Raw genomic sequence first — 13347 nt, forward strand, 5'->3', positions numbered from 1 at the left:
AGAGACACGAGAGAGAACGGTGTAGTAAAAACTACTAACCGGCAGAACCCAACCATATAGAAACGCTCACCTGCATTTAAAGGTATAGTAAAGCCTTACAAGTTATAGAAAAAAGTTCCACGTACGGAACGCCATTCAAGCCGGTGGAAAGAGCTACGGAAAGTACTGGTAGGATATAAACCCGTTCACATTTCTTTCATCTGTATTACATTCGCTTGTCCCAGGTGTGAAGGTAACTAAACAGTAAAACGTCAGTAATCGAGAGATTCGTTTAAAAGAACAAATAAGTGGAGGGCCGACGCTCCCAACGCTTTACTATGCCTTCGAACAACGGCAGACCAATCTTCACACCCCACGACCGGCTAGCTTGAAACATATAATCAACCCACAGAGACCCGACCGTGGAATCACAAATCCTCCTGCCCCTGCTTTTGCCCGCGATGCCCACTTAGTGCATGCTGTCCATTCGTTTGCACTTTTTAAAACAAAAAAAAAACACTTTGTGACGCTGCTCTGGGGTCCGCGGCCAGGCAGTAAAATGTTCTTACAAGGCAACTGCTGTGTTGGTGAGAACCTCCAGTTCCAGTGGAAAGTTGGCAGCCGCGACTCCTCGGCTTATCCAGTCTCTAACAGTTCATGGCAGCTGCTGCAGAGATAAAGGGCCCTTTATGCATAGTCCATTTGCGCGGCAGGATTGGTGACCGCGGGCTTGCGTTCAGGGCTGGTCCTGGCTTCCCCGTTGCAGTCCTGAGGTCGCAGGGAGATGTAATCCCTCACTTTGATCTCCATGTTCTTGGCTCTCAAAGTTGCTAGGTGCAGCTTATCCAGAAAATCTGGCATCCCTGGGGGAGATTATTATATTATTATATAAAATAATAATAAATATATAATTTGGGACAAAACAACCAAGAACTTGTAAATGTCTCCATTCCCAAGTATTAAATATGCAGCAAGTGGATGACATTTTCAGATCCTTCCGTGACATGTACACACTTACCGCTAGACACCATCCAGTTCACACAGTAGCGAGGGAACGCGGTCTGCGGGTTGTCGCTGTACGTCAGCATGTAGTCAAAGCCGTTCTGAGGAAGGAAGAGCTCTTTTGGTTACTCTACAAAGACCTTGACTTCATGTTTCTAGTATCACCGAATGCTGGGATTTGCAGATTATGGATGTTTGATAATACCGGGATAGTAAACCTGCTATAAAAGCGGAGCTCTCGTCTGTCATCGATCTGAAACTAATCCTCCGGGCTGTCTGTTCTTCTAAACCTCCTACTGAAATCAAAGGGAGCCGAGGTCTTTTTGGAATTAATGGCCACAGTTAATAAAAGAGCATGGCTACGGCTGCCGTAACTCCCAGTGATTTCTACAGGAACCCGGCAGCCTTTGGACTCCAATATGCGTTTAACATAAAAAGAGCCGTACCTCTAATTGATTGCATTATCGGTGACACCAACTGATCCACAAGCCTTTTTTGTAGCTTTCGCAAAATCCACACGCAATTTAAATCTTATAGACCAGTGTTATCCTGTAAATCTTTAAACCCGGGCCGTCCAAGCCAGTACTCGTGGGCCGGGAACAAGCCACGAATTCGCTGCATCCCTGCCTGCAAATAAATACATTTGTAACAGAGATGCCTCTGCTCAAGCTGGGATATCCAAAAATCATGGCTGCTTTGTAGAGCTCAGGCAGTACCAGGGATGACTTAAGTGGCCCTTGCATTTTTGGACGGGGACCACACACTCCAGGACCTGGATATCGGTAAGTAAGCGGCTGTATTGGGGACCAGGCTTTTGTCCCATGTGCCAGATGGCCAGTCCAGGCCTGCCATTGGAGTTTCTCCAGCCTAGGGTGGAAGCCAATGCTTTTTACTCACCAAAGAAAAAGATTCAGGACAGGGCAGTCATAATTTATTAATTGTTGTCCTTCCGTGCTATTATATATAACGTACCTCATCAAAAGTTGTGTGAGGTCGGATAACCATCTGGGACTGGTAGTTCCGCACCCGCACGTAATCAGGAGATTCGGGTACCCCGGGATGGTCCACTGCGCTGTGGGCACAAGACACATAAAGGGGGCTATCAGAACCACGGCTTCTCCATCCGGTCAAATACACGACATGCTGACCAAACCAAGGAGAATCAAACAAATGGAACTCAAACTAGTGTATAATGAGTGGAAATTACATGATACAAAGTTCAGGATACACGTTCCAAAAAAAAAAAAAAAAGAGACAAAGACGAGAGTTTATGGTGATAACGTTGCCAAGCGAGATGATTTTTATATTATGATAGATATATATATACACACATAAAATCAACTCATTTGTTTAGGCTCTCTCTGTTAGGAAATAATTACAGATGAGTTAAACGTTAAAAAAAAGGTCATAACACTAAAAAAGCAAATTCATCACAACAGAACCACAGAGCCAAGCAGTCAGCACAATCTACTCAGGAGCAATGCTTACCGAGACACCAAAACCATGAGATTGTTCTCGCGATCAACGTGAAACTTCCTGACATAGACATAATCCCGAGAATACATGGGGTACTGCAAAAAGGAGATAAGCGTTAGACGGCCGCTGCAAGCACTAAATCCCGGGGCTGTGTAAGCATTTCCAACGTAACCTGCCTGTTCAATGCCACGGGACCCCCTCCTGTGACCCAACGGGCTAACGGTAAAGCACACAAGATGACTTACGGGGAAATGAGTGACCCAGTGAATGACCTCGGACCCGGAAACCGCGTCTCTATCGAGGACTTCCAGTTTAATGACCAGCGCATCCCACTTCTTGCGGTACTCTGTATCCAGCTGGGAAAGAAAAGGACAGCGGTTACTATTGGGAAAGGCCTTTCCAAACCCAACACCGTAGTGAATACGATTCCTACCTGAACATTAAAGAACTGACGAGGCGTTACATCGGTGTACGACCCAAACACTGCAAAGGAACAAAAAAAAAAAAAGTTACGTACAATTTGTTACACTCAACACGCAGAGTACAATGGCTTTTTCAGATTTTTAAGATATGCCATATTTAACTATATAGCACACCGGAATTATGCCCCGACCCCGCCATACACTGCCGGGGAAAACACAGCTCTCTCTGCCATCTACAGCAGAACCAAAGACCCTCCGAGAAGCGCTGGGGCCTCGTACTGTACACATCGAAGTGTGTTTGGGGGCTATAACATTTATCAGATGAGGTATGAATTATATATATCATGATACATTAAAAAAAACATTAATAATTTTAATAAGATAAATAATGATTATATTTTCTTAAAATACATTTTGTATAATATCTTCCTGTATTATTTATGGCGTTTACCAGTAAAAGCTAATAGCCATTTTCAACACAATATTACACAGGATTCCCCCGAAAGCAGGATGTACTCTTATAAAACTGATAAATTATCCAGTAATAACACACAGAAAAAAAAACAAAGAACGCACGCCCCCGTCATCCCTTTATTCAGGAATCCTTGTTACTGCCGGGGATTGTATCCCTGCGCACACTACCTCTGTACTGATAGAGATGGGTTCCGTCGATCGGACGTCTCCAGAGCTTGAAGTCCTTTTTATCCATAACCAGTTCCCAGCCTTGATCGTCGTCATACGCCGGGGGCTGCTCCCGAAACGTTTGCTTCATAACCTGCATGCGCTTCATCTCATCGGCTGACCTGCGGGCAGAGAACAGGGACGGCCTTCATCAAACAAGAAACGCTTTACACGTAGACCGCATCTAAACGCCGGACCCCCGTATCTGCATTAACAGGGGATACAAACACCAAGCACACCGTCCAACCTTTCATGAAAGCAGCACATTATGCTTCAGGGCGCTGTTCCTTAACCTCGTAAAGCACTCACAATACAAAAGGGCCTTTAACTTACGGACGAGGCAACGTCCCTGGGGGCCGCACACTAACTGCAAGCGCACTGTACAGATATCGGGGTATTGTATGTCGCCGGCAACTGAAGCCTCAGCGCTGCAGCTTCCCACAACCCCTCTATCCCACCCCGCTGATTTGCCGCTAGTGGCAAGAAACTGATCTCACAGGCGTTCCCTCTGAGCGCAGCATTCGCCAGGTCAGTGTGTTGTGACAGGCACCAAGTATATCATGGGCACAGCCTCTGCATGGAAAATACCGGGGGGGGGGGTAGCAAAATACCCCCAGCATAAAAATATAAAGGGGCCTCTCAGCTATCATATGCATTAAAGTGCTCACTTCTGTCATCAGGATGCGCCCCAGACATGCATACAGTCACCCAGCACACAATGATATTCAACACACAACATTCTCAGGTGTGAAGGAACCTAAGCCCCCATCACATTACAGGCTGGCCGGCAGTGATGGGAGTGGCGGCCCAGTGACAGCAGCGTGCCAGTTCATTCATAGTCACATCTTCACATTATCCCCGTTATACATATACATTTATACATGCGTGTAATACCGGAGTATCTCATCGTCCCGGACTCTCTCCTCCTCCCATAAGAAGGCGCCTGTGAGAGCGGCCAGCAGCCTACCCGTCCGCCACGGTCGGCTTCTATAACGTAGCCCCCGAATAAGGGCCCGAGCACTGCGGTCCCCACCCCACTGCTGAGCCCGGCCATTCTGGTAGAGCAAAGGCAAACGGGAGCGAAGCCACCCCACGAAGCCTGCCGTGAAACCTCGCCGTGCCTGCTGCCACATCCTTGCCCCCGGAATGCACCGTTCACCCCGGTGCGACCCACGCCAGACAGACCGAGGCCCTGGGAAACGCCCCTCTTTCCTTCGATTGGGTGACCTTCTACCAAGCGGCTCCTGATTGGAGAATCTCTCAGTCGGTCAAGCGCAGAGTTCTACTTCGTTTCTACATGCTGCACGCTCAAGGACAACCTAGATGCGCTGGATAATGTGACCGGGCACGTGATCGCCGCCATCTTACTTGAGGCACAGTACGTAGGAACACTGTTCAGTGTGTGCCAATATCAGAGAGGCTCGGCCTACTATTAGTGCGTCTTATACAGATATTTCAAATGCTTTACTGGGACTCAGTATTGCAGAGATAATGCGGCGGGAATGTTTATCAAAGTTTTTAACATGAGTGGATGGGATACTAAATGTCCCTGTATGTCTCCTGGTGTTTATCTTTTCTATTACCCCAAAAAAGCCCCCATAAAACAAAGCTGTCCGTGTTTGGCGATGTATTGTGAGCTCTGCATGCGCCGGTGCTCTACGGGCCATGTTTATTAATTGTGTTACAGCAAGCAGGAGCTCCGCATTTAACTCACGTTTAATAATTATTGTGCGTTGGCTCCTGCATCTTGTTCAGGCCTAGTTTTACACGGGTTCTCTGTAAGCTCCGTATGGTTGGGGGTCATGCTCTAGGCCTTCGTACACGTTAATGCCAATGGAATTCTTACCCTATTTCATAGTGTTGCACCTCAGCAATCAGATGATTGTATGTTAACATATTAACATCCAACGAGCGGAAATATTTCTTCTGCCTCTACAAATCCAGTTTAGTGAATAAATCCCTTGGGTTTGGTTTACTGCAGTTGTTGAAGAACCTACTTGACAGATATCCAAAATTTGCCTCATTTTTAAATCTGTAACTCAGAGCACATGTATGCCCCAGTGCTGGGGGTTATCACTTGGTTGAGTTCTTAGGATGTATCATATTATTAGAGCCTCTGTCATTAAAATGGCAGTATGTATCGGGTGCCTGGGCTATATAGAATATATGTATGGCGTGGTTGGATGATGTTACTGGAAGAGCCCAAAGCATTGAGATCCAGGTCCGTAATCCATCACCGCTCTGTGTCTGTGACGCAGATATATCATTTTAGAGCATGTGCCCTTTAGTAAGCATCAGAATGCGGAATTGATTTGGAAACTTCAATCTTGGAAACTGCTATCCAAAGCAAACATTTTGCTTATAATAATAATAATAAAAGTTATCTTAGTTGGTACAGAAGCCATGTAGTATGTAAATCTTTATTTGCTTTATCAACAAAATTAAGCTACACAACTTTACGAAAGGATTTTTTAAAGCTTTTGCCCAGCACCGTAGAAAAAGAAAGATAGTATTTATGATTGGAAACAAATGTTTCAGGTGGTAGGCCACATTTATAAAAAGCTTCTATATTCCCTTCTATTACAGAGTAAGGGGACAGCATAATGAACATTTTTGAGTATCCCATCTCCTTTAAATGCTTTCACCTTCAGGAATGCTGATTTCTGGAATTTTGCTTTCTTTACTTGGGTTTCTACAAAAGAACTCACTACCAGCAGTGCGAAGAAGGTATTAGTAAAACTACATGACTTTTGGTTTTATATTTTTATTTTTTTTTCTCCTAAAAAAAACCCCCCAAAGCATTCTGATTAAAACAAACACATCAAAGGAACATCAGAACACAAGAACAGAAAACAATAATAAAACTGAAATATTTGTATAGTCAAGTTAGCCGAAAAACAGAGCAAACTGAAGAGTGCAATAGAACAGATCAATGGAAAATCATTCAAAAAGAAGAGTTTGCTACTGATCTTACTCATGTAATATAACTTGCTAATTAACAAATTGTGAAAAGCTATGCAACACGATTTATACCTGTGGCTTGCCTAGTGTTGCCGGACTGCAACTCCCACTTTTCTAAGTTTTGGAAAGCTATAGCTGGACTGCAGGACGTTAAAAGTCAACGGGAGCTGGACTTTTTAAATCCCTGATATCAGTGTGCATTGTAACGGATCAGCCCTCCTAAAAGCTTGTCTTATAAAAAGGGCTAAGCTAGCATTGCAAGACGTTTGCTTACATTTGCTACACATTATCCAAGGTCCACCTCAGCCTTTCTCGCAAAAACAAACAAGCCAAATACTTTGCAAGCTCCCGTGATAGTGAAAACAGCCATTGTAGCTTTGTTAAAACACATCATTTGCCAGAATATGTAAAATGCTGTATTTTCTCACCCACTGCTATCGCAGTTTAAACGACCCATAATATATTGCAATAATTTGCTTGATTGCTTAATAGATTTTTTTTTTTTTTTAAAAATGTACATATACATTTATAAAAGAAAGCACTCAAGAGACTCACAAAAAATGTCCGTAAATACAAGTCCACGTAACAGGGAGGTTATTTTGGAGTTAATTTAAGTGAACACCTTGGGGGGGGGGTACAATTAGATTTCTTTTAAAATTCTGTGTCAATGAAATTTAGTATTTAAGGCCTGGTTGTGATAAACAGAATGATGCTATAATGAGGTCACCTCTGGTATAACTTCTAAAATAACCCAGTCGTCACTGGGGAAGCCAATGTTTCTTTACTGTGCACTGGAGGACCTATTTCTCCATAAACTACAAGAGAAATAAGCTCTCATATAATAGCAATAACAACAAAAAAAACCATAATATATATATATATATATATATATACACCCCTACACGAACAGAGGGTTCCGCAAGGTATGTCCATAACACCGGCCCACATATCCACTACATACAGTGCTTGGACACCTGACTTTTTTTTTTTTTTTTTTTTTTTTTTTACTATACAGGGACATAAAATTTCCTCTATATACTATTGTAGCAGTGAGAAATATATATTATATAGATATATATATATATATATATTATATATATCCCAACTGTCTTTCCCTGCCTTGCTTTAGGTAATGGCCTTTGCACGTACCAGAAAAGATTACAGGGTATGGATGTAAACATGAAACAATTACCCATCATCTGTCAGAACCAGACACTGACAGCAGTGCAAGATTCAAGCAACTTATTCATTTCAAAAGGTTCTGCGTTAGACATCTTTTTAGCAGACTAAGAGAAAGGCAGTGTAAAACGAGCCCGGGTCTTGCGAACAATCACAGAAATAGAATAGGAATTTAACAGGTTGAACAGGAAGTGAAATGCGAAGTCTGCGACGGCAGCCATCCTGTATGGGATAAACCGTCTGTGTCCGTATCTAGGGCGATTTGGCTGCAATGTCCTCCATTCGACAAAGCAACCGCAGATACGGCTGCACTCTCTGGTTTAAGGAGACAGCCTCGTGGGTAACGTCAGCTCTCTTTTCGATACACCCACTTAGGGAGTGTAAGCAGGCGGTGGCTGGAAGGGGTTCATGACATCGTACTCCGCCGGGTAGGAGTCGGTCTCCATCTCGGACAGCAATTCCAAAGCCTGTTCTTCTTCCTCTGTGGGATAATGGCGGAGCAGGTTTGCTGCCGTGGCAAGGATGGATGCTCCTCCAGCACCAGCTACCAAGTAGAAGCTGACAGCGAAGGTGACATAGATCTGGGAACCGTGGTATTTTTTGTGCTGCTGTTGTAGGGCGAGAATGAGCTCCGATGCCCAGTAGCAAAATCCGATTACTGTGGCACACTGCAGAACTGAGGGAGAAAAACAATGACAATGATGAAGAGGACAACATTGGAAAACAAAGTGCACTTGCTTATGTCATTAATGTCCTGTACAACAAAAGGCTTAGTTAAGTGTTCCAACACGTTGCAACTCAAGTGTCTAAACCATTCAACTGTTATTTCACTAGCAGCTGAGCTAAGCGGGGAAAGCTAAAGAGATACTCCCGCCGTCACATGCATATGACAGCTGAGCGGTCCTCCTTGCATGTGGGGGGATTCTTGCATTTGTATTTGCCCCTTACGTATGCATTGACTGTCTGACTGCTGGAGACACTGGAGTGCCCCTTAATATGTATGTGAATAATCTGGAAAGAGCATACTACAGGACATGCTTTTCATATTAACCCTTGAAGAATTCTCTAGTGGTATCCTCAGCCGCTGCGCAAAGCCAAATAATGTCAGAGCCTCTCAAATTAAAACCAGTTATAAGTGCTGTTAAATAACGGTACTAAAGGTATTGTCTGTCAGCACACGGATACATCGAACAAGGTATTCCATAGCACGTGAATGTGATGCAGCTGATGACATTGGGCACAGAGACACAGAATGTCAGATCTCTCGTATCTCCAGTACCTGTAAGGATGTGGGCGAAGGCATAGCGCCGTGTAATTTTAAGAGCTGGGTGCTTGGGTCCAAAAACATCCAGAAGGAAGGCAGTCATGCTGCAAGCGATTCCCAGGAAGCAGAATCCAGCGATGACACGGAGGAGAAGGATGGTCTGGCGGTTCATACAGAATTCTGCAGTGACACAAAATACAGAGAAAGCATTAGCACAGCGTACTGTTGTTGCAGTGGTAAGTTAAGCCATCATAGACCCTGCAGGACAGCCAAACAAACATAAGGCAAGATGCGATCTTTAACACAATGCCTATGTGACGCGGGGGACTTAAAGCCCTCAGAGTTCCTTGTTCTCTGATATTTATCGCTTGTGTGTTTCTATGCCTACACACATCTTATGATCCCATAGAGCAATAACAGTCTTTTGGGTAAAACAAACAATAGCATAATCTGCTGCATTACATGACAACTCTGCCAAATAGACAGAAAAGCAGAAAAAAAAGACAACACGCATTGCTGACCCTTACTCTGTTAAAAGGCTGACTTACTAACATGTACAGCAATATCTATATCTTCACACACATCCTAAACCGGATTAATAATTTGTGCGACATGCGAGATAAAACAGAAGATTTCTTATCTCAGTGAGCTGCTTATCTTCTATCAGTTTAACAATCTTGATAAAGCGTGGCCGCTAGAAGCTACTTGTGTCTCCTACATCAATGTAGAGGCCTGCAAAGGCTTTTTATTTCTATACAAAAACATATTAGTTATTTGATTTCCAATACTTCCTTTTGAAAGAAAGACAAAAAAAAGCTCTTAATATTTTTTTAAAAGACCAAAACACGCACAATAAAACATCTGGATAGAGAATTTCAAGCACAGGGTCACATTTGAAATATTAAAAGTAAAAAATACCACCTAATTTAACTACACAAGAACAATAAAAGCATAAAACAAGACATTACCACAAAACCTGATGACAAAGGAGGAGTAACCACTAAGAAGAACATTACTAAAGGTGATTACCTACAATAGGAGTGCATACTAAGTAAAGCAGCGACAATACTCATGAAATGAAAAGTATACAACTCCTTTAAATGAAGACGGGACTTTTACAACCTATTCATGACAAAACCGGAAGAAACAAAGTACTGGCTATCTGTGATTCCAAAGCCATGATCTATGTTTCCCACATAGACAATATAAAAAGAATACAATTCTACAAAAATGACACCACCGTCCGTTCTACAATAAAACTACCAACTCAACTATTCACGTACCCGTGTCAGTTCCCTGGACACAACAGTCATTATCAAAAACACCCTCTTCAGACAAGCTCAGTTACCTTAACAGCAATAGCTCACAAGGGATCTTATAGGCACAGAATCGACAGAAGATGAAATACAGAACAACTCAAACATGTAGTGCAACGACTCCTGATATACAGAGAACAAAAGGGGAATGACCAGGGCTCGCTAGATGTCACCAATAACTCTGTTTTAGGCCCTACGTGAGATAGCAAAAGAACTTGAAACACAACATACAGCTGAAAGAAATATTTCCACTCCCTGCTCTGTTCTCTTATCAACAATCGCTAAACCTGAAGCACCACGTACTAAGGAGCTCCCGAAACAGACCTACTGCGAATGGCACTTCCCTGCGACGCCAAAAGAGGCCAACGACGTCTTCTCCCGAAAATCCCAATATAGAACTACAGCCAAAACCGGCCATAATACGTGACACACACAGGAGACTACTTCTATTTACCGGTATTTATTAAACAGCATTAAAGATCTGTATCACCATATCAATGGGAACATCTGAATACAGAGAGAAAATATGATACGGAATATAAAGACAAAACATTGACACCCTTAAACCAGGTTTAATCCGTGATAAAGAGTTTTTATGTCAATGAATCTTATACATATTACTGTATAACACATATAACAGGAATGTCAACACTAATTGCATAATATCCCTGAAAAGGAGTAGGATCAAAAGCCGATAAAATATAGCAAAAGCTATAAAGGAAAAGTCACCACAATAAATATATATATGTTCATGGAGATCTTTAATTAACAGCTCGCCCTCTCTGGAAAATGACTACCGACAGGCTATGATGACTGAATTTTATTTACATGGCTAAACTGGCCAACTTTGTTCCCCAGATTAAGTTCATTAAAGAGAAGCTGTCTTTGTAGTTAAAGACAAAAATATGACCTGTTAGCAGCTCCGGATCCTCACTTCCCAAAACATCTGCTACTCCTAGCTCCTGACGTGTGCAAGTGCCTCCGTGAATATGAAGCCAGGCCGGTTCCGCCAGCGCCGTGCACAAGGCGGTGATGGACAATGCGCCAGGCAATGCGGATGCTAGACTTCGTTCTGGTTGCTTGGGTAGGGCATGGGCGCCATGACCTCTTCTCACTGCCACAGAAGAACCACCGGACCCGCCGGGAGTGAACATCTTGGGTACGGAGAGGAGGTTTCACTCTCTGCAGTGCAAAGGAAAAAGATAAAATTGTTAAAATTAAGGGGAAAAAATAACAGATGGATAATCACTCTCCTACTGAAGAGGACATACAGAGGTAAGGATGAGAACTTAAAGTGATTTTGACCCTACAATCTACAGGGCTGGTGGATATTTACTATGCAACTACCATATTACTATATTATTCCTTTCGGCAGATCATAAACTCCACTGAATTCCCAAATGTGTCCAAGTAAAAGTAATTTATACACATGCAGATATGTGGGAAAACAAACCAGATTCGCTAAAAACTCACCAACTTTGTGGGCTGTACAGCATTTCATTGGGAAGAACAGTAATGCCCACCGACACGCGCGTCTATACTACTCTATATATATTATACTCTCAATAAGACAACCGTTACGTTTATATAAAAATAGTTTGTTTGCCCCCTCAAGGAGCAGTAGATACTTGGACTGCACTTCCAACAAAACTGCTACACAGTATGATCCTCAATGCTAATTCCCATACTGTCGGAATCTGGCCTGTTTTGCTGCCCAACCCAATGGTTTCTTGAACGAAGGCAAACCAAGAATGTAATAAAATCGAGCCCATTTACTTTTCAAACAAATATGTGGCCTGTGATGTTAGAGAACTGTAAGTTCTCCTTGCGCATGGCTAAATAAGAGAGATAAGCTGTACCTACTACACATACATGCTGGCCAGTATATCCCTACATACAGGAGCGAGTATCATCAATGTTATATATATATATATACATATATATATATTCTCCAAATGACAGTAACACTGTGTTCATTCTGTGAATAAGCCAAGGAGCCGGTGTCATTTTGTATGTTAACCCCTTAATGACAAAGCCCGTACATGTATGGGCTCAAAATGCATTGTTTTCAATGGGTTTAGGGACCGCCCATTGTCCTTAAGGGGTTAAGAAGACCACAGGTGCATTTTGCGATTAAAACGGCAACTCTTATAAAGCTCTGGATTCTAACGTCACTGTAATGAAAGTAACAGGGGTCATAAGAGAGCTTGAAAGCACTGATGAAAAGGACTGAAGGACGAGATCACTTGATAAAATGCATCATGTTCAGAACAGCTGAACAGAGCAGAGATGATATAGTTTTATATAGCGCCATCACATTCCATAGCGCTGTACAATTGGCAGACAGGAGGTAACAAGTAGTATATAACATAACAATTTGACTTATAGAAACAACAGGTGAGGAGGGCCCTGCTCAAGAGCTTACAATCTAGATATCAGTTCTGTCTAAACAATGCTGGATCGGGATAGAGCACCAGATAGAGGACAATGGAAATAGTACTAATAACAGTGAGTATACATCATGCATGTAAACAAAAGTAAACAATAACATAAGACTACACAACAACACTCAGGTCACAGCCACACTCATAATGACAATATTTTATCTAGTGGATAAACAAGCCCTTATCCGAATTAAATAATTGGTGTTTATTGTTCCAAAAGAAACACAATAGTCGTTGCGTAGAGTAGTACCGAGAGCCACACGGAAGTTACGGAATAATAATAGCGATAGTAGGACTGGGTAGACACGAAGGCCGGTATAACACAAACAATGCTACATTGTTAAAGCTCCGCCGCACGGTCCCCCATTTATACGCCCGCTACCCCCTAAATACCGGCTTCCCCCTATAAAACCACCTCAGGTCTCGGCAGCCTCCCCGCCCAAGAACCCCCTGGTGGTAAAAGCAGCTGTGTGTCGCTGCTGAACCCCTTCTCCGGGACCCGTCCTCTCCCACCCCCCCAAATCTCTCACCTCAGCTCCCAGACCTCTTCTTCCTGTGCCTCGAACCCCCTCACCACAGCTGACTTCCGCCTCCCTCCAGCGTCCTCGTTGCGTCACCGAGTT

General features: G+C 43.1%; 2 protein-coding genes across 2 annotated transcripts; both read right to left on the minus strand.

Moving 5' to 3' along the window:
• Positions 1 to 184: 184 nt before the first annotated feature.
• On the minus strand, positions 185 to 4766 carry STARD7 (StAR related lipid transfer domain containing 7). The gene is made up of 8 exons (XM_053464659.1): positions 4455 to 4766; positions 3522 to 3682; positions 2891 to 2940; positions 2703 to 2813; positions 2470 to 2552; positions 1954 to 2053; positions 998 to 1082; positions 185 to 842 (listed from the first exon to the last, which is right to left on the minus strand). Exons 1-8 carry the CDS (start codon positions 4691 to 4693, stop codon positions 667 to 669), a joined length of 1005 nt encoding a protein of 334 aa, XP_053320634.1. The 5' UTR covers positions 4694 to 4766; the 3' UTR covers positions 185 to 666.
• Positions 4767 to 7521: 2755 nt separating this feature from the next.
• On the minus strand, positions 7522 to 13333 carry TMEM127 (transmembrane protein 127). Its single transcript, XM_053464664.1, has 4 exons — positions 13255 to 13333; positions 11191 to 11460; positions 8980 to 9144; positions 7522 to 8376 (listed from the first exon to the last, which is right to left on the minus strand). Exons 2-4 carry the CDS (start codon positions 11432 to 11434, stop codon positions 8072 to 8074), a joined length of 714 nt encoding a protein of 237 aa, XP_053320639.1. The 5' UTR covers positions 11435 to 11460; positions 13255 to 13333; the 3' UTR covers positions 7522 to 8071.
• Between the last annotated feature and the right edge of the window lie 14 nt (positions 13334 to 13347).

Source organism: Spea bombifrons, chromosome 4, assembly GCF_027358695.1.
Source record: "Spea bombifrons isolate aSpeBom1 chromosome 4, aSpeBom1.2.pri, whole genome shotgun sequence".
NCBI lineage: Eukaryota > Metazoa > Chordata > Amphibia > Anura > Pelobatidae > Spea > Spea bombifrons.

Coding starts and splice junctions, on each gene's coding strand:
- STARD7 (XM_053464659.1), bottom strand. CDS start 4,693: ATGTGGCAGCAGGCACGGCGAGGTTTCACGGCAGGCTTCGTGGGGTGG. Junction 2,814..2,890: donor GTCAGTTCTTTAATGTTCAG/GTAGGAATCGTA, acceptor TTTCTTTCCCAG/CTGGATACAGAGTACCGCAA. Junction 1,083..1,953: donor CTCACACAACTTTTGATGAG/GTACGTTATATA, acceptor TTCCTTCCTCAG/AACGGCTTTGACTACATGCT.
- TMEM127 (XM_053464664.1), bottom strand. CDS start 11,434: ATGTTCACTCCCGGCGGGTCCGGTGGTTCTTCTGTGGCAGTGAGAAGA. Junction 9,145..11,190: donor GGATCCGGAGCTGCTAACAG/GTCATATTTTTG, acceptor GTGTCACTGCAG/AATTCTGTATGAACCGCCAG. Junction 8,377..8,979: donor CTTCGCCCACATCCTTACAG/GTACTGGAGATA, acceptor TTTCTCCCTCAG/TTCTGCAGTGTGCCACAGTA.